At 40.0% G+C, this 22,344-nt stretch overlaps 1 protein-coding gene across 2 annotated transcripts in view; it reads right to left on the bottom strand.

The window, feature by feature from the left end:
• LOC139381141 (janus kinase and microtubule-interacting protein 3-like) overlaps positions 1-22,344 on the bottom strand; it is a 98,352-nt gene that overhangs the window by 66,086 nt on the left and 9,922 nt on the right. The window contains exons 2-3 of one of the 2 annotated variants that reach the window (XM_071124486.1): positions 2,292-2,534; positions 906-1,148 (exon numbers count right to left, since the gene is read on the bottom strand). In XM_071124486.1, coding sequence (XP_070980587.1) covers positions 906-1,148; positions 2,292-2,534 — 486 coding nt within the window. Of the gene's footprint in view, positions 1-905; positions 1,149-2,291; positions 2,535-22,344 lie in introns of those variants that run through there. The other variant, XM_071124485.1, reaches the window with a different exon arrangement.

A 22,344-nucleotide genomic window follows, 5' to 3' on the forward strand; every position in this document is an offset into this window, starting at 1 on the left:
AGGGCAGTGCTAGCCTATTGCTGAGGCAGTATTAGGGCAGTGCTAGCCTATTGCTGAGGCAGTATTAGGGCAGTGCTAGCCTATTGCTGAGGCAGTATTAGGGCAGTGCTAGCCTATTGCTGAGGCAGTATTAGGGCAGTGCTAGCCTATTGCTGAGGCAGTATTGGGGCAGTGCTATTCTATTGCTGAGGCAGTATTAGGGCAGTGCTAGCCTATTGCTGAGGCAGTATTAGGGCAGTGCTAGCCTATTGCTGAGGCAGTATTAGGGCAGTGCTAGCCTATTGCTGAGGCAGTATTAGGGCAGTGCTAGCCTATTGCTGAGGCAGTATTAGGGCAGTGCTAGCCGATTGCTATTTCTATTCAGGAGTGTATACATTGATATGTCACTATGGATGAGTGAACCAGACTATAGGGAAAGTGGTCCCTGGACCTCCTGGAGCTCAGTACATCAGTGTGCATCCCAAATGACATCCTATGTAGTTCACTACTTTGACCAGAACCAATAGAGCTCTGGCCAAAAGTAGTTCCCTATGTAGGGAGCTCTCCTCACAGGTCACCTGATCTCTACTCACTACAGCCCATTAAAGCCCATTACAGTAAACGCCATGTTATCAGCCCTCCATTACACTCTCATTCAGAAGGGATCATGGGACTGTAAATAACATGTACAGTTTATAAAGTAATGAGGTCCACTCTGCTGTGTGTGTGTGTGTGTGTGTGTGTGTGTGTGTGTGTGTGTGTGTGTGTGTGTGTGTGTGTGTGTGTGTGTGTGTGTGTGTGTGTGTGTGTGTGTGTGTGTGTGTTGTGTGTGTGTGTGTGTGTGTGTGTGTGTGTGTGTGTGTGTGTGTGTGTGAGAGAGAGAGAGAGAGAGAGAGAGAGAGATGAGGAGTATAAATCCCTCTCACCAGTCTGCGTATCTCCCTCTCACACTCCCTCTTGATGCGGGTGATCTCCTCCTGGTGTACATGATAGACGGACCGTATCTCAGCAGCCTTGGTCTTGTCTGCCTGGACGGCCAAGTTCAGAGCTTCCTCCATCTGTCTCTTCATGCCCTTCAGCTCATATATCTCCTGCTGTAGTCTGCTCCTCTCCCCCTCAAAACCACGCCTGGCCTCCTCACGCGCCTCCGCAAACAGAGCCGTCTTCACCTGACAGGGAGGGTAGGTTACCCTGAGGTTAGAGTGGTGGACCAGTAACCAGAATGTCCACCGCAGGTTCCCTGATGGACTGGACTGGCTACTGGCTGCTTGTATCAGAACATTACTAAAATCCACTACCACCTAAACATCTCCCAGGATGCTGCACTGCAGCTGAACCTGTGCTGTATCTAGCCTGTCCTGTGTGTGTGTGTATCAGTGGTGTCAAGGGGCCTCCATTCTCTCCTGTGTGTATATGTATCAGTGGTGTCCAGGGCGACCATTCTCTCCTGTGTGTGTGTGTATCAGTGGTGGCCATTCTCTACTGCGTGTGTGTGTATCAGTGGTGTCCAGGGGCCTCCATTCTCTCCTGTGTGTATATGTATCAGTGGTGTCCAGGGTGACCATTCTCTCCTGTGTGTGTGTGTATCAGTGGTGGCCATTCTCTCCTGTGTGTGTATGTATCAGTGGTGTCCAGAAGGCTCCCATTCTCTCCTGTGTGTGTGTGTATCAGTGTGGTCCAGGGGGCTTCCATTCTCTCCTGTGTGTGTGTGTGTATCAGTGGTGTTCAGGGGGCTCACATTCTCTCCTGTATGTGTGTGTGTATCAGTGGTGTCCAGGGCGACCATTCTCTCCTGTGTGTGTGTGTATCAGTGGCGTCCAGGGGCCTTCCATTCTCTCCTGTGTGTGTGTGTATCAGTGGTGTCCAGGGTGATAATTCTCTCCTGTGTGTGTATGTATCAGTGTGGTCCAGGGGCCTTCCATTCTCTCCTGTGTGTGTGTGTATCAGTGGTGTCCAGGGGGCTCACATTCTCTCCTGTGTGTGTATGTATCAGTGTGGTCCAGGGGCCTTCCATTCTCTCCTGTGTGTGTGTGTATCAGTGGTGTCCAGGGGGCTCACATTCTCTCCTGTGTGTGTACGTATCAGTGGTGTCCAGGGGGCGCCCATTCTCTCCTGTGTGTGTATGTATCAGTGGTGTCCAGGGGGCTCACATTCTCTCCTGTGTGTGTATGTATCAGTGGTGTCCAGGGGGCTCACATTCTCTCCTGTGTGTGTATGTATCAGTGGTGTCCAGGGGATTGGGAATAACGTAAGACAGCAAAAACATGAACTTCCGATTCCAATTTTGACAATGAAGTTGTATTGTATGTTACCTTGTCTGTGGATCCATCTCGCAGCGCATTAACCAGCGCCTGTAGTCTCTGGATCTCTCCGTCTTTGATCTTGATAACCCTCATCAGCTCCAGCTCGTGGGTCCGTAGCAGCGTCTCCCTGAGCCCCTGGAGCTCCTTAGTCTTCTCCTCGTGGAGCTTGGCCTTCAGCTCAGTCACCACCACTGTAGACTTGTGTTGCTCATGTCTCACCTCATGGCTCTTCTCTCTCTCCAGCTTACTAACCTAGAGAAAGAGAGAGAAAGAAAGAGAGAGAGAGGGAGAGAAAGAGGGGGAGAGAGAGGGACGGACGGACGGAGAGAAAGCGAGAGACAGAGAGAGTGAGTGAGAGAGAGAGTGAGAGGGAGAGAGAGAGAGAGAGACGGACGGACGGAGGGAGAGAGAGAGAGAGGGAGAGAGAGAGAGAGAGAGAGACGGACGGACGGAGAGAGAGAGAGAGAGAGAGGGAGAGAGAGGGTGACGGACAGAGAGAAAGCGAGAGAGAGAGAGAGAGAGAGAGAGAGAGAGAGAGAGAGTGAGTGAGAGAGAGAGAGAGAGAACAGCGAGAGAGAGAGAGAGAGAGAGAGCGAGAGAGAGAGAGAGAGAGAGAGAGAGAGAGAGAGAGAGAGAGAGAGAGGGAGAGAGAGAGACGGACGGACGGAGAGAGAGAGAGAGAGGGAGAGAGAGAGGGAGAGAGGGTGACAGATGGAGAGGAAGCGAGAGAGAGAGAGAGAGAGAGAGAGAGAGAGAGAGAGAGAGAGAGAGGGAGAGAGAGAGACAGACAGACAGACAGACAGACAGACAGACAGACAGACAGACAGACAGACAGACAGACAGACAGACAGACATACATAGGGAGAGAGAGAGGGGGGGGGTAAGAGGGAGAGGGTGAAGTCTCATTCACTAGAGGAAACCTTGTCATGTCATGTCATTCCATACACTCATAGCCCAAGTTGAACAGACCTCTCTGTATATGTCTAGCTTATTAACCAACAGAGAGAGATGGACGGACGGATAGACACCAGACAGAGCAACATCAAACATCACAGACACTCACAGCCCAGCAGCAAAACCACTCAGAACACATTCAGTCAGATGGACTGGAGACAGTGTTCTGAAATGCTGAAAGATTTGATGTTATGCCCCGAGGATTCATACTGTGCTGTCACTTTAGACGAGGGAGATCCATTGTTACGGTAGGTTGTAGAGATTGTAGGTCGGGTCGGGTCATAGATTTTGTACACTGCTGCTACTTGCTGTTTTATTGTCTATGCATAGTCACTTCACCCCTACCTACATGTAGACATGACCTCAACTAACCTGTACCCCTGCAACACTGACTCAGTACAGATACCCCCTGTATAGAGCCTCCACACTGACTCAGTACAGATACCCCCTGTATAGAGCCTCCACACTGACTCAGTACAGATACCCCCTGTATAGAGCCTCCACACTGACTCAGTACAGATACCCCCTGTATAGAGCCTCCACACTGACTCAGTACAGATACCCCCTGTATAGAGCCTCCACACTGACTCAGTACAGATACCCCCTGTAAAGAGCCTCCACACTGACTCAGTACAGATACCCCCTGTATATAGCCTCCACACTGACTCAGTACAGATACCCCCTGTAAAGAGCCTCCACACTGACTCAGTACAGATACCCCCTGTATAGAGCCTCCACACTGACTCAGTACAGATACCCCCTGTAAAGAGCCTCCACACTGACTCAGTACAGATACCCCCTGTAAAGAGCCTCCACACTGACTCAGTACAGATACCCCCTGTAAAGAGCCTCCACACTGACTCAGTACAGATACCCCCTGTATAGAGCCTCCACACTGACTCAGTACAGATACCCCCTGTAAAGAGCCTCCACACTGACTCAGTACAGATACCCCCTGTAAAGAGCCTCCACACTGACTCAGTACAGATACCCCCTCTATAGAGCCTCCACACTGACTCAGTACAGATACCCCCTGTAAAGAGCCTCCACACTGACTCAGTACAGATACCCCCTGTAAAGAGCCTCCACACTGACTCAGTACAGATACCCCCTGTATAGAGCCTCCACACTGACTCAGTACAGATACCCCCTGTATAGAGCCTCCACACTGACTCAGTACAGATACCCCCTGTATAGAGCCTCCACACTGACTCAGTACAGATACCCACTGTAAAGAGCCTCCACACTGACTCAGTACAGATACCCCCTGTATAGAGCCTCCACATTGACTCTGTACCGGTACCCCCTGTATATAGCCTCCACACTGACTCAGTACAGATACCCCCTGTATAGAGCCTCCACACTGACTCAGTACAGATACCCCCTGTAAAGAGCCTCCACACTGACTCAGTACAGATACCCCCTGTAAAGAGCCTCCACACTGACTCAGTACAGATACCCCCTGTATAGAGCCTCCACACTGACTCAGTACAGATACCCCCTGTATAGAGCCTCCACACTGACTCAGTACAGATACCCCCTCTATAGAGCCTCCACACTGACTCAGTACAGATACCCCCTGTAAAGAGCCTCCACACTGACTCAGTACAGATACCCCCTGTATAGAGCCTCCACACTGACTCAGTACAGATACCCCCTGTAAAGAGCCTCCACACTGACTCAGTACAGATACCCCCTCTATAGAGCCTCCACACTGACTCAGTACAGATACCCCCTGTAAAGAGCCTCCACACTGACTCAGTACAGATACCCCCTGTATAGAGCCTCCACACTGACTCAGTACAGATACCCCCTGTATAGAGCCTCCACACTGACTCAGTACAGATACCCCCTGTATAGAGCCTCCACACTGACTCAGTACAGATACCCCCTGTATAGAGCCTCCACACTGACTCAGTACAGATACCCCCTGTAAAGAGCCTCCACACTGACTCAGTACAGATACCCCCTGTATAGAGCCTCCACACTGACTCAGTACAGATACCCCCTCTATAGAGCCTCCACACTGACTCAGTACAGATACCCCCTGTAAAGAGCCTCCACACTGACTCAGTACAGATACCCCCTGTATAGAGCCTCCACACTGACTCAGTACAGATACCCCCTGTAAAGAGCCTCCACACTGACTCAGTACAGATACCCCCTCTATAGAGCCTCCACACTGACTCAGTACAGATACCCCCTGTAAAGAGCCTCCACACTGACTCAGTACAGATACCCCCTGTATAGAGCCTCCACACTGACTCAGTACAGATACCCCCTGTAAAGAGCCTCCACACTGACTCAGTACAGATACCCCCTGTAAAGAGCCTCCACACTGACTCAGTACAGATACCCCCTGTATAGAGCCTCCACACTGACTCAGTACAGATACCCCCTGTAAAGAGCCTCCACACTGACTCAGTACAGATACCCCCTGTAAAGAGCCTCCACACTGACTCAGTACAGATACCCCCTGTATAGAGCCTCCACACTGACTCAGTACAGATACCCCCTGTAAAGAGCCTCCACACTGACTCAGTACAGATACCCCCTGTATAGAGCCTCCACACTGACTCAGTACAGATACCCCCTGTAAAGAGCCTCCACACTGACTCAGTACAGATACCCCCTGTATAGAGCCTCCACACTGACTCAGTACAGATACCCCCTGTAAAGAGCCTCCACACTGACTCAGTACAGATACCCCCTGTAAAGAGCCTCCACACTGACTCAGTACAGATACCCCCTGTATAGAGCCTCCACACTGACTCAGTACAGATACCCCCTCTATAGAGCCTCCACACTGACTCAGTACAGATACCCCCTGTAAAGAGCCTCCACACTGACTCAGTACAGATACCCAATGTATAGAGCCTCCACACTGACTCAGTACAGATACCCCCTCTATAGAGCCTCCACACTGACTCAGTACAGATACCCCCTGTAAAGAGCCTCCACACTGACTCAGTACAGATACCCCCTGTATAGAGCCTCCACACTGACTCAGTACAGATACCCCCTGTAAAGAGCCTCCACACTGACTCAGTACAGATACCCCCTCTATAGAGCCTCCACACTGACTCAGTACAGATACCCCCTGTAAAGAGCCTCCACACTGACTCAGTACAGATACCCCCTGTATAGAGCCTCCACACTGACTCAGTACAGATACCCCCTGTATAGAGCCTCCACACTGACTCAGTACAGATACCCCCTGTATAGAGCCTCCACACTGACTCAGTACAGATACCCCCTGTATAGAGCCTCCACACTGACTCAGTACAGATACCCCCTGTAAAGAGCCTCCACACTGACTCAGTACAGATACCCACTGTATAGAGCCTCCACACTGACTCAGTACAGATACCCCCTCTATAGAGCCTCCACACTGACTCAGTACAGATACCCCCTGTAAAGAGCCTCCACACTGACTCAGTACAGATACCCCCTGTATAGAGCCTCCACACTGACTCAGTACAGATACCCCCTGTAAAGAGCCTCCACACTGACTCAGTACAGATACCCCCTCTATAGAGCCTCCACACTGACTCAGTACAGATACCCCCTGTAAAGAGCCTCCACACTGACTCAGTACAGATACCCCCTGTATAGAGCCTCCACACTGACTCAGTACAGATACCCCCTGTAAAGAGCCTCCACACTGACTCAGTACAGATACCCCCTGTAAAGAGCCTCCACACTGACTCAGTACAGATACCCCCTGTATAGAGCCTCCACACTGACTCAGTACAGATACCCCCTGTAAAGAGCCTCCACACTGACTCAGTACAGATACCCCCTGTAAAGAGCCTCCACACTGACTCAGTACAGATACCCCCTGTATAGAGCCTCCACACTGACTCAGTACAGATACCCCCTGTAAAGAGCCTCCACACTGACTCAGTACAGATACCCCCTGTATAGAGCCTCCACACTGACTCAGTACAGATACCCCCTGTAAAGAGCCTCCACACTGACTCAGTACAGATACCCCCTGTATAGAGCCTCCACACTGACTCAGTACAGATACCCCCTGTAAAGAGCCTCCACACTGACTCAGTACAGATACCCCCTGTAAAGAGCCTCCACACTGACTCAGTACAGATACCCCCTGTATAGAGCCTCCACACTGACTCAGTACAGATACCCCCTCTATAGAGCCTCCACACTGACTCAGTACAGATACCCCCTGTAAAGAGCCTCCACACTGACTCAGTACAGATACCCCCTGTAAAGAGCCTCCACACTGACTCAGTACAGATACCCCCTGTATAGAGCCTCCACACTGACTCAGTACAGATACCCCCTGTATAGAGCCTCCACACTGACTCAGTACAGATACCCCCTGTATAGAGCCTCCACACTGACTCAGTACAGATACCCCCTGTAAAGAGCCTCCACACTGACTCAGTACAGATACCCCCTGTATAGAGCCTCCACATTGACTCTGTACCGGTACCCCCTGTATATAGCCTCCACACTGACTCAGTACAGATACCCCCTGTATAGAGCCTCCACACTGACTCAGTACAGATACCCCCTGTAAAGAGCCTCCACACTGACTCAGTACAGATACCCCCTGTAAAGAGCCTCCACACTGACTCAGTACAGATACCCCCTGTATAGAGCCTCCACACTGACTCAGTACAGATACCCCCTGTATAGAGCCTCCACACTGACTCAGTACAGATACCCCCTCTATAGAGCCTCCACACTGACTCAGTACAGATACCCCCTGTAAAGAGCCTCCACACTGACTCAGTACAGATACCCCCTGTATAGAGCCTCCACACTGACTCAGTACAGATACCCCCTGTAAAGAGCCTCCACACTGACTCAGTACAGATACCCCCTCTATAGAGCCTCCACACTGACTCAGTACAGATACCCCCTGTAAAGAGCCTCCACACTGACTCAGTACAGATACCCCCTGTATAGAGCCTCCACACTGACTCAGTACAGATACCCCCTGTATAGAGCCTCCACACTGACTCAGTACAGATACCCCCTGTATAGAGCCTCCACACTGACTCAGTACAGATACCCCCTGTATAGAGCCTCCACACTGACTCAGTACAGATACCCCCTGTAAAGAGCCTCCACACTGACTCAGTACAGATACCCCCTGTATAGAGCCTCCACACTGACTCAGTACAGATACCCCCTCTATAGAGCCTCCACACTGACTCAGTACAGATACCCCCTGTAAAGAGCCTCCACACTGACTCAGTACAGATACCCCCTGTATAGAGCCTCCACACTGACTCAGTACAGATACCCCCTGTAAAGAGCCTCCACACTGACTCAGTACAGATACCCCCTGTAAAGAGCCTCCACACTGACTCAGTACAGATACCCCCTCTATAGAGCCTCCACACTGACTCAGTACAGATACCCCCTGTAAAGAGCCTCCACACTGACTCAGTACAGATACCCCCTGTATAGAGCCTCCACACTGACTCAGTACAGATACCCCCTGTAAAGAGCCTCCACACTGACTCAGTACAGATACCCCCTGTAAAGAGCCTCCACACTGACTCAGTACAGATACCCCCTGTATAGAGCCTCCACACTGACTCAGTACAGATACCCCCTGTAAAGAGCCTCCACACTGACTCAGTACAGATACCCCCTGTAAAGAGCCTCCACACTGACTCAGTACAGATACCCCCTGTATAGAGCCTCCACACTGACTCAGTACAGATACCCCCTGTAAAGAGCCTCCACACTGACTCAGTACAGATACCCCCTGTATAGAGCCTCCACACTGACTCAGTACAGATACCCCCTGTAAAGAGCCTCCACACTGACTCAGTACAGATACCCCCTGTATAGAGCCTCCACACTGACTCAGTACAGATACCCCCTGTAAAGAGCCTCCACACTGACTCAGTACAGATACCCCCTGTAAAGAGCCTCCACACTGACTCAGTACAGATACCCCCTGTAAAGAGCCTCCACACTGACTCAGTACAGATACCCCCTGTAAAGAGCCTCCACACTGACTCAGTACAGATACCCCCTGTAAAGAGCCTCCACACTGACTCAGTACAGATACCCCCTGTAAAGAGCCTCCACACTGACTCAGTACAGATACCCCCTGTAAAGAGCCTCCACACTGACTCAGTACAGATACCCCCTGTAAAGAGCCTCCACACTGACTCAGTACAGATACCCCCTGTAAAGAGCCTCCACACTGACTCAGTACAGATACCCCCTGTAAAGAGCCTCCACACTGACTCAGTACAGATACCCCCTGTATAGAGCCTCCACACTGACTCAGTACAGATACCCCCTGTATAGAGCCTCCACACTGACTCAGTACAGATACCCCCTGTAAAGAGCCTCCACACTGACTCAGTACAGATACCCCCTGTATAGAGCCTCCACACTGACTCAGTACAGATACCCCCTGTAAAGAGCCTCGTTATTGTTATTGTATTGTTGCTTTTTATTTTAGTCTACTTGGTCATTATTTTCTTAACTCTTTGTTGAACTGTACGGTTGGTTAAGGGCTTGTAAATACGTGAAATATAATATTTCACGGTAAAGTCTACACCTGTTGTATTCAGCACGTGTGACAAATAAAGTTTGATTTGACTTGATATCTAGCCTACATGCAGAGGAGTTCCCACTGGCTACATAGTACGTGTCTCCTGACCCCTCCTGACTTGATATCTAGCCTACATGCAGAGGAGTTCCCACTGGCTCTAAGTCATACTACATAGTACGTGTCCCCCTAGTAACCCACAGGTTTATTTGGGGTCATATTCAGTCTCTCCCACCACTTTAACACTGACTGACAGGTGCTGCTCCAGGCACACCAACCACAAATAGCCCTGCACCAGAACGGACCACTACAGAGGATCCAATGTACTGTATGCATGGCTAGACAAACAACAGATTACAGAGTACTAATGGGAGGAGGGAGGGAGGGTGTGACTAATGGGAGGGAGGGAGTGACTAATGGGATGGAGGGAGTGACTAATGGGAGGGAGGGAGTGACTAATGGGAGGGAGGGAGTGACTAATGGGAGGGAGGGTGTGACTAATGGGAGGAGGGAGTGACTAATGGGAGGGAGAGAGTGACTAATGGGAGGGAGGGAGTGACTAATGGGAGGGAGGGTGTGACTAATGGGAGGCAGTGACTAATGGGAGGGAGAGAGGGGGGAGAGGGCGAGGGAGGGAGTGACTAATGGGAGGGAGGGAGGGAGGGAGGGAGGGAGGGAGGGAGGCAGGGGTGTGACGGAGGGGTGTGATTTCTCTTCTCCAGGGCAGACCTAAAGATAGTCTCAATTAAACCATTGGCACACATTCATTCACACATTCATTCATTATTTTATTTGAGCCTTTATTTAACTAGGCAAGTCAGTTAAGAACAAATTCTTATTTACAATGACGGCCTAGGAACAGTGTACACCCGCACTGCCTTGTTCAGGGGCTGAACGACAGATTTTTACCTTGTCAGCTCGGGGATTCGATCTTGCAACCTTTACGGTTACTAGTCCAACGCTCTAACTACTAGGCTACCTGCCGCCCCATTCTACATGGCTGGATTGATCTACTGATGTAATAGTTGTATCCTCTGTTAGTCTACAGATGTTATAACTATCCTCTGTTAGTCTACATATGTTATAACTATCCTCTGTTAGTCTACAGATGTTATAACTATCCTCTGTTAGTCTACAGATGTTATAACTATCCTCTGTTGGTATACATATGTTATAACTGTATCCTCTGTTAGTCTACAGATGTTATAACTATCCTCTGTTAGTCTACAGATGTTATAACTATCCTCTGTTAGTCTACAGATGTTATAACTATCCTCTGTTGGTATACAGATGTTATAACTGTATCCTCTGTTAGTCTACAGATGTTATAACTATCCTCTGTTAGTCTACAAATGTTAAAACTATCCTCTGTTAGTCTACAAATCTTAAAACTATCCTCTGTTAGTCTACAGATGTTATAACTCTCCTCTGTTGTCTACAGATGTTATAACTATCCTCTGTGGTCTACTCTAAGCTCTCATCCAGCAAGGCCATGTAAACCAGCATAACTCCTGTCCCTGTCTGTAGAGTCTACAGGCCTATATATTAGTTTGTAACAGCTCCAGCCATATGGCCTCCAAGCTTTGCCCCTCAAGTCTTCCTGAGAGCCTTGGCACCTTCAAACGAAGGATGATATCTATCTATCTATCTATCTATCCGTCCGTCCGTCCGTCCGTCCGTCCGTCCATCCGTCCGTCCGTCCATCCGTCCGTCCGTCCTTCCTTCCTACTGGTATACCGTCCGTCTGTCTGTCTGTACCTAACTGGAGCTCTAACAGAGAGCCTGAAGCATCCATTTGACATGAGATGACATACAGGCTGTCATCAGGCCTCAGTGAGTTATTACCGGCTGGCCATGCAGCAGTGTTGCAGTGCAGGAGCTGGGATGGTTCAGTACGTGTGGCAAGTCTAGCCGGAGGGCCATGGTGTCACCCCATGTCTGTCCTATAGGTGACCCAGTCATTCGTTAAATTAATTACGCCCAACAGAGAAGACCACACATACTGTAGAGCCTAAACACTTTACAGTATATGAAGTAATTACTGAAGATTTTACCGAAGGAAACACATTTATGCAGTAAATGATATTGTCACTACTAGGTCAAAATAATAGGTAGAAATACTGTAATAGTAATAATACTACTACCAATATATTATATACCGGTATACTGTAATACTACCAATATATTATATACCGGTATACTGTAATAATACTATTACTAATATATTATATACTGGTATACCGTAATACTACTAATATATTATATAATGGTATACTGTAATAATACTACTACTAATATATCATATACTGGTATACTGTAATAATAATACTAACAATATATTATATACCGGTATACTGTAATAATACTACTACTAATATATTATATACTGGTATACTGTAATAATACTACTACTAATATAATATATACTGGTATACTGTAATATTAATACTACTAATGTAGTATATACCGGTATACTATAATACTAATACTACCAATATATTATATACAGGTATAATGTAATACTAATACTACTAATATATCATATACTGTAAAAATACTACTACTAATGTATTATATACTGGTATACTGTAATAATAATAATACTAATATATTATATACTGGTATACTGTAATAGTACTATTACTAATATATTATATACTGGTATACTGTAATAATACTACTAATATATTATATACTGGTATACTGTAATACTACTAATATATTATATACTGGTATACTGTAATAATACTACTAATATATTATATACTGGTATACTGTAATACTACTAATATATTATATACTGGTATACTGTAATACTACTAATATATTATATACTGGTATACTGTAATAATACTACTACTAATATATTATATACTGGTATACTGTAATACTACTAATATATTATATACTGGTATACTGTAATAATAATACTACTAATATATTATATACTGGTATACATATACTGGTAAAGTCCCCCCTTATCTCAGCCCGCTGGTCACCATTGCATCTCCCACCTGTAGCACACGCTCCAGCAGGTATATCTCTCTAGTCACCCCCAAAACCATACTATAATACTAATACTACCAATATATTATATACAGGTATAATGTAATACTAATACTACTAATATATTATATACTGTAAAAATACTACTACTAATGTATTATATACTGGTATACTGTAATAATAATAATACTAATATATTATATACTGGTATACTGTAATAGTACTATTACTAATATATTATATACTGGTATACTGTAATAATACTACTAATATATTATATACTGGTATACTGTAATACTACTAATATATTATATACTGGTATACTGTAATACTACTAATATATTATATACTGGTATACTGTAATAATACTACTACTAATATATTATATACTGGTATACTGTAATAATACTACTACTAATATATCATATACTGGTATACTGTAATAATAATACTACTAATATATTATATACCGGTATACTGTAATAATACTACTACTAATATATTATATACTGGTATACTGTAATAATACTACTACTAATATAATATATACTGGTATACTGTAATATTAATACTACTAATGTATTATATACCGGTATACTATAATACTAATACTACCAATATATTATATACAGGTATAATGTAATACTAATACTACTGATATATCATATACTGTAAAAATACTACTACTAATGTATTATATACTGGTATACTGTAATAATAATAATACTAATATATTATATACTGGTATACTGTAATAGTACTATTACTAATATATTATATACTGGTATACTGTAGTAATACTACTAATATATTATATACTGGTATACTGTAATACTACTAATATATTATATACTGGTATACTGTAATACTACTAATATATTATATACTGGTATACTGTAATAATACTACTACTAATGTATTATATACTGGTATACTGTAATACTACTAATATATTATATACTGGTATACTGTAATAATAATAATACTAATATATTATATACTGTAATAATAATACTACTAATATAGTATACACTGGGATACTGCAATAGTAATACTACTAATATATTATATACTGGTATACTGTAATAGTACTATTACTAATATATTATATACTGGTATACTGTAATAATACTACTAATATAGTATATACTGGTATACTGTAATACTACTAATATATTATATACTGGTATACTGTAATAATACTACTACTAATATATTATATACTGGTATACTGTAATACTACTAATATATTATATACTGGTATACTGTAATAATAATACTACTAATATATTATATACTGTAATAATAATACTACTAATATAGTATATACTGGTATACTGTAATAATAATAATACTAATATATTATATACTGTAATAATAATACTACTAATATAGTATATACTGGGATACTGCAATAGTAATACTACTAATATATTATATACTGGTATATATATACTGGTAAAGTCCCCCCTTATCTCAGCTCGCTGGTCACCATTGCATCTCCCACCTGTAGCACACGCTCCAGCAGGTATATCTCTCTACTCACCCCCAAAACCAATTCTTTCTTTGGCCGCCTCTCCTTCCAGTTCTCTGCTGCCAATGACTGGAACGAACTACAAAAATCTCTGAAACTGGAAACACTTATCTCCCTCACTAGCTTTAAGAACATACTGTCAGAGAAGCTCACAGATTACTGCACCTGTACATAGCCCACCTATAATTTAGCCCAAACAACTACCTCTTTCCCTACTGTATTTAATTGATTTATTTATTTTGCTCCTTTGCACCCCATTATTTGTATTTCTACTTTGCACATTCTTCCATTGCAAATCTACCATTCCAGTGTTTTACTTGCTATATTGTATTTACTTTGCCACCATGGCCTTTTTGCCTTTACCTCGCTTGTCTCACCTCATTTGCTCACATCGTATATAGACTTGTTTATACTGTATTATTGACTGTATGTTTGTTTTACTCCATGTGTAACTAACTCTGTGTCGTTGTATGTGTCGAACTGCTTTGCTTTATCTTGGCCAGGTCGCAATTGTAAATTAGAACTTGTTCTCAACTTGCCCACCTGGTTAAATAAAGGTGTTCTCAACTAGCCTACCTGGTTAAATAAAGGTGAAATAAAAAATAAATAAAAAATACTGTAATAGTAATACTAATAATATATTATATACTGGTATACTGTAATACTACTAATATATTATATACTGGTATACTGTAATAATAATAATACTAATATATTATATACTGGTATACTGTAATAATAATAATACCAATATATGATATACTGGTATACTGTAATAATACTATTACTAATATATTATATAATGGTATACTGTAATAATACTACTAATATATTATATACTGGTGTACTGTAATACTACTAATATATTATATACTGGTATACTGTAATACTACTAATATATTATATACTGGTATACTGTAATAATAATACTACTAACATATTATATACTGGTATACTGTAATAATAATACTACTAATATATTATATACTGGTATACTGCAATAGTAATACTACTAATATATTATATACTGGTATACTGTAATAATAATACTATTAATATATTATATACTGGTATACTGTAATACTACTAATATATTATATACTGGTATACTGTAATAATAATACTACTAATATATTATATACTGGTATACTGTAATAATAATAATACTAATATATTATATACTGGTATACTGTAATAATACTATTACTAATATATGATATACTGGTATACTGTAGTAATACTACTAATATATTATATCCTGGTATACTGTAATACTACTAATATATTATATACTGGTATACTGTAATATTACTAATATATTATATACTGGTATACTGTAATAATAATACTACTAATATATTATATACTGGTATACTGTAATAATAATACTACTAATATATTATATACTGGTATACTGCAATAGTAATACTACTAATATATTATATACTGGTATACTGTAATAATAATACTAATAATATATTATATACTGGTATACTGTAATACTACTAATATATTATATACTGGTATACTGTAATAATACTACTACTAATATATTATATACTGGTATACTGTAATAATACTACTACTAATATATTATATACTGGTATACTGTAATAATACTACTACTAATATATCATATACTGGTATACTGTAATAATAATACTACTAATATATTATATACCGGTATACTGTAATAATACTACTACTAATATATTATATACTGGTATACTGTAATAATACTACTACTAATATAATATATACTGGTATACTGTAATATTAATACTACTAATGTATTATATACCGGTATACTATAATACTAATACTACCAATATATTATATACAGGTATAATGTAATACTAATACTACTGATATATCATATACTGTAAAAATACTACTACTAATGTATTATATACTGGTATACTGTAATAATAATAATACTAATATATTATATACTGGTATACTGTAATAGTACTATTACTAATATATTATATACTGGTATACTGTAGTAATACTACTAATATATTATATACTGGTATACTGTAATACTACTAATATATTATATACTGGTATACTGTAATACTACTAATATATTATATACTGGTATACTGTAATAATACTACTACTAATGTATTATATACTGGTATACTGTAATACTACTAATATATTATATACTGGTATACTGTAATAATAATAATACTAATATATTATATACTGTAATAATAATACTACTAATATAGTATACACTGGGATACTGCAATAGTAATACTACTAATATATTATATACTGGTATACTGTAATAGTACTATTACTAATATATTATATACTGGTATACTGTAATAATACTACTAATATAGTATATACTGGTATACTGTAATACTACTAATATATTATATACTGGTATACTGTAATAATACTACTACTAATATATTATATACTGGTATACTGTAATACTACTAATATATTATATACTGGTATACTGTAATAATAATACTACTAATATATTATATACTGTAATAATAATACTACTAATATAGTATATACTGGTATACTGTAATAATAATAATACTAATATATTATATACTGTAATAATAATACTACTAATATAGTATATACTGGGATACTGCAATAGTAATACTACTAATATATTATATACTGGTATATATATACTGGTAAAGTCCCCCCTTATCTCAGCTCGCTGGTCACCATTGCATCTCCCACCTGTAGCACACGCTCCAGCAGGTATATCTCTCTACTCACCCCCAAAACCAATTCTTTCTTTGGCCGCCTCTCCTTCCAGTTCTCTGCTGCCAATGACTGGAACGAACTACAAAAATCTCTGAAACTGGAAACACTTATCTCCCTCACTAGCTTTAAGAACATACTGTCAGAGAAGCTCACAGATTACTGCACCTGTACATAGCCCACCTATAATTTAGCCCAAACAACTACCTCTTTCCCTACTGTATTTAATTGATTTATTTATTTTGCTCCTTTGCACCCCATTATTTGTATTTCTACTTTGCACATTCTTCCATTGCAAATCTACCATTCCAGTGTTTTACTTGCTATATTGTATTTACTTTGCCACCATGGCCTTTTTGCCTTTACCTCGCTTGTCTCACCTCATTTGCTCACATCGTATATAGACTTGTTTATACTGTATTATTGACTGTATGTTTGTTTTACTCCATGTGTAACTAACTCTGTGTCGTTGTATGTGTCGAACTGCTTTGCTTTATCTTGGCCAGGTCGCAATTGTAAATTAGAACTTGTTCTCAACTTGCCCACCTGGTTAAATAAAGGTGTTCTCAACTAGCCTACCTGGTTAAATAAAGGTGAAATAAAAAATAAATAAAAAATACTGTAATAGTAATACTAATAATATATTATATACTGGTATACTGTAATACTACTAATATATTATATACTGGTATACTGTAATAATAATAATACTAATATATTATATACTGGTATACTGTAATAATAATAATACCAATATATGATATACTGGTATACTGTAATAATACTATTACTAATATATTATATAATGGTATACTGTAATAATACTACTAATATATTATATACTGGTGTACTGTAATACTACTAATATATTATATACTGGTATACTGTAATACTACTAATATATTATATACTGGTATACTGTAATAATAATACTACTAACATATTATATACTGGTATACTGTAATAATAATACTACTAATATATTATATACTGGTATACTGCAATAGTAATACTACTAATATATTATATACTGGTATACTGTAATAATAATACTATTAATATATTATATACTGGTATACTGTAATACTACTAATATATTATATACTGGTATACTGTAATAATAATACTACTAATATATTATATACTGGTATACTGTAATAATAATAATACTAATATATTATATACTGGTATACTGTAATAATACTATTACTAATATATGATATACTGGTATACTGTAGTAATACTACTAATATATTATATCCTGGTATACTGTAATACTACTAATATATTATATACTGGTATACTGTAATATTACTAATATATTATATACTGGTATACTGTAATAATAATACTACTAATATATTATATACTGGTATACTGTAATAATAATACTACTAATATATTATATACTGGTATACTGCAATAGTAATACTACTAATATATTATATACTGGTATACTGTAATAATAATACTAATAATATATTATATACTGGTATACTGTAATACTACTAATATATTATATACTGGTATACTGTAATAATACTACTACTAATATATTATATACTGGTATACTGTAATAATAATACTACTAATATATTATATACTGGTATACTGTAATAATACTACTAATATATTATGTACCGGTAAACTGTAACAATACTACTACTAATATATTATATACTGGTATACTGTAATAATAATACTACTAATATATTATATACTGTAATACTACTAATATATTATATACTGGTATACTGTAATAATAATACTACTAATATATTATATACTGGTATACTGTAATAATACTACTAACATATTATATACCGGTAAACTGTAACAATACTACTACGAATATAGTATATACTGGTATACTGTAATACTAATACTACTAATATATGATATACAGGTATAATGTAATAATACTAATATATTATGTACTGCAATAGTAATACTACTAATATATTATATACTGTTATACTGTAATAATAATACTACTAATATATTATATACTGGTATACTGTAATAGTAATACTACTGATATAATATATACTGGTATACAGTAATAACACTAATATATTATACACTGTAATAATAATACTACTAATATATTACATACTGGTATACTGTAATAGTAATACTACTAATATAATATATACTATTCTCTATAACTAAACCTGTTATATCATACAGCCTGTTATCTATAACTAAACCTGTTATATCATACAGCCTGTTATCTATAACTAAACCTGTTATATCATACAGCCTGTTATCTATAACTAAACCTGTTATATCATACACCCTGCTCTACAGTATATAACTAAACATGCCTTGAGTCATACATGCAGAGCAGAGAGCATTGTTCATTCAGACAGCCAAACAACTGGGAAGGGACCCCCTTGCCTCCACAGACACACAGACAGACAGTAGTGTCTATTATTAGACGTCAGAATGGTCTCTTTGACATGGACTGTTACTGGGGGTAGATAGCTGTTCATCTGGAGCAGAGCACACAGAGTCCAGGAGCACTGGGCATACCCCCTTACCCAGGAGCACTGGGCTGACCCCCTTACCCAGGAGCACTCTTCTGACCCCCTCACTCAGGAGCACTGGGCTGACCCCCTCACTCAGGAGCACTAGGCTGAATAGACTACTGTAGAATGGTAGAATAGCATTAACACTAGGCTGACTAGACTACCTTAGAATGGTAGAATAGCATTAACACTAGGCTGACTAGACTACTGTAGAATGGTAGAATAGCATTAACATTAGGCTGACTAGACTACTGTAGAATGGTAGAATAGCATTAACACTAGGCTGACTAGACTACCTTAGAATGGTAGAATAGCATTAACATTAGGCTGACTAGACTACTGTAGAATGGTAGAATAGCATTAACACTAGGCTGACTAGACTACCTTAGAATGGTAGAATAGCATTAACATTAGGCTGACTAGACTACTGTAGAATGGCAGAATGGTAGAATAGCATTAACACTAGGCTGACTAGACTACTGTAGAATGGTAGAATGGTAGAATAGCATTAACACTAGGCTGACTAGACTACCTTAGAATGGTAGAATAGCATTAACACTAGGCTGACTAGACTACTGTAGAATGGCAGAATGGTAGAATAGCATTAACACTAGGCTGACTAGACTACTGTAGAATGGTAGAATGGTAGAATAGCATTAACACTAGGCTGACTAGACTACCTTAGAATGGTAGAATAGCATTAACACTAGGCTGACTAGACTACTGTAGAATGGTAGAATAGCATTAACACTAGGCTGACTAGACTACTGTAGAATGGTAGAATAGCATTAACACTAGGCTGACTAGACTACCGTAGAATGGTAGAATAGCATTAACACTAGGCTGACTAGACTACTGTAGAATGGTAGAATAGCATTAACACTAGACTGACTAGACTACCGTAGAATGGTAGAATAGCATTAACACTAGGCTGACTAGACTACTGTAGAATGGTAGAATGGTAGAATAGCATTAACACTAGGCTGACTAGACTACTGTAGAATGGTAGAATGGCATTAACACTAGGCTGACTAGACTACTGTAGAATGGTAGAATAGCATTAACACTAGGCTGACTAGACTACCTTAGAATGGTAGAATGGCATTAACACTAGGCTGACTAGACTACCTTAGAATGGTAGAATAGCATTAACACTAGGCTGACTAGACTACTGTAGAATGGTAGAATAGCATTAACATTAGGCTGACTAGACTACTGTAGAATGGTAGAATAGCATTAACACTAGGCTGACTAGACTACCTTAGAATGGTAGAATAGCATTAACATTAGGCTGACTAGACTACTGTAGAATGGTAGAATAGCATTAACACTAGGCTGACTAGACTACCTTAGAATGGTAGAATAGCATTAACATTAGGCTGACTAGACTACTGTAGAATGGCAGAATGGTAGAATAGCATTAACACTAGGCTGACTAGACTACTGTAGAATGGTAGAATGGTAGAATAGCATTAACACTAGGCTGACTAGACTACCTTAGAATGGTAGAATAGCATTAACACTAGGCTGACTAGACTACTGTAGAATGGCAGAATGGTAGAATAGCATTAACACTAGGCTGACTAGACTACTGTAGAATGGTAGAATGGTAGAATAGCATTAACACTAGGCTGACTAGACTACTGTAGAATGGTAGAATGGTAGAATAGCATTAACACTAGGCTGACTAGACTACCTTAGAATGGTAGAATAGCATTAACACTAGGCTGACTAGACTACTGTAGAATGGTAGAATAGCATTAACACTAGGCTGACTAGACTACTGTAGAATGGTAGAATAGCATTAACACTAGGCTGACTAGACTACCGTAGAATGGTAGAATAGCATTAACACTAGGCTGACTAGACTACTGTAGAATGGTAGAATGGTAGAATAGCATTAACACTAGGCTGACTAGACTACTGTAGAATGGTAGAATGGCATTAACACTAGGCTGACTAGACTACCTTAGAATGGTAGAATGGCATTAACACTAGGCTGACTAGACTACCTTAGAATGGTAGAATAGCATCAGGAGTCATTTGTCTTGCTAATCACAGGCATCTTTACTGGGCTATTAGTTTGGTCAATACCCTCTTCAGATCCATAATTTCCATCTTCACATTATGGAGACTATTCCCAGCTTTATGTCACACTTTAAAAAACATAAAAATAATAGCTCAATTTCTGTTCACCATTTCCGTTCCTGGTTCATCGGTGGTTTCCAAGGTACAGTACCAAGCAGATAGCAACACCATCAGTGGAAATGAGCCATTTCTGCATTGCAAGATACAACTATTCACAAGGGTCAAAGGTTAGGTTGCACAATGCCCTTCTTGCCTTGCAGCTATAAAACTGGAGTGTATTCATTAGGAGTGAGACTGACTGGAGCACTGACGCTTCACACCTGCTGAGCCCAGCGCTAGTCGCTCCGTCTGTTAGAATGAAACGGATCAATTATACTGCAAGACCGTGCATCTGCAGTGGCAGGATCAAGACATTATTCCAGATCATTTTATCTTCACTTAGAAATCCTCAGAGTCACATTGTATCATATTGATCCACGAATAAAAAGCCAAGAGAGTAACAATAAACTTTGAGAGAAATCTGAACTAGATAAAATGACATGATTATGTTGTTAAAAGATAAAAACTGCGACCTAACAATCAGGTTAAATGTAAGACAGACAGCTAAGTGTCTCCATTGTCAAAATAAACCATGACGATAAGTATCCTTATTGT

The sequence above is a fragment of the Oncorhynchus clarkii genome, chromosome 23, assembly GCF_045791955.1.
Source record: "Oncorhynchus clarkii lewisi isolate Uvic-CL-2024 chromosome 23, UVic_Ocla_1.0, whole genome shotgun sequence".
In the NCBI taxonomy this organism is placed as follows: Eukaryota; Metazoa; Chordata; class Actinopteri; order Salmoniformes; family Salmonidae; genus Oncorhynchus; species Oncorhynchus clarkii.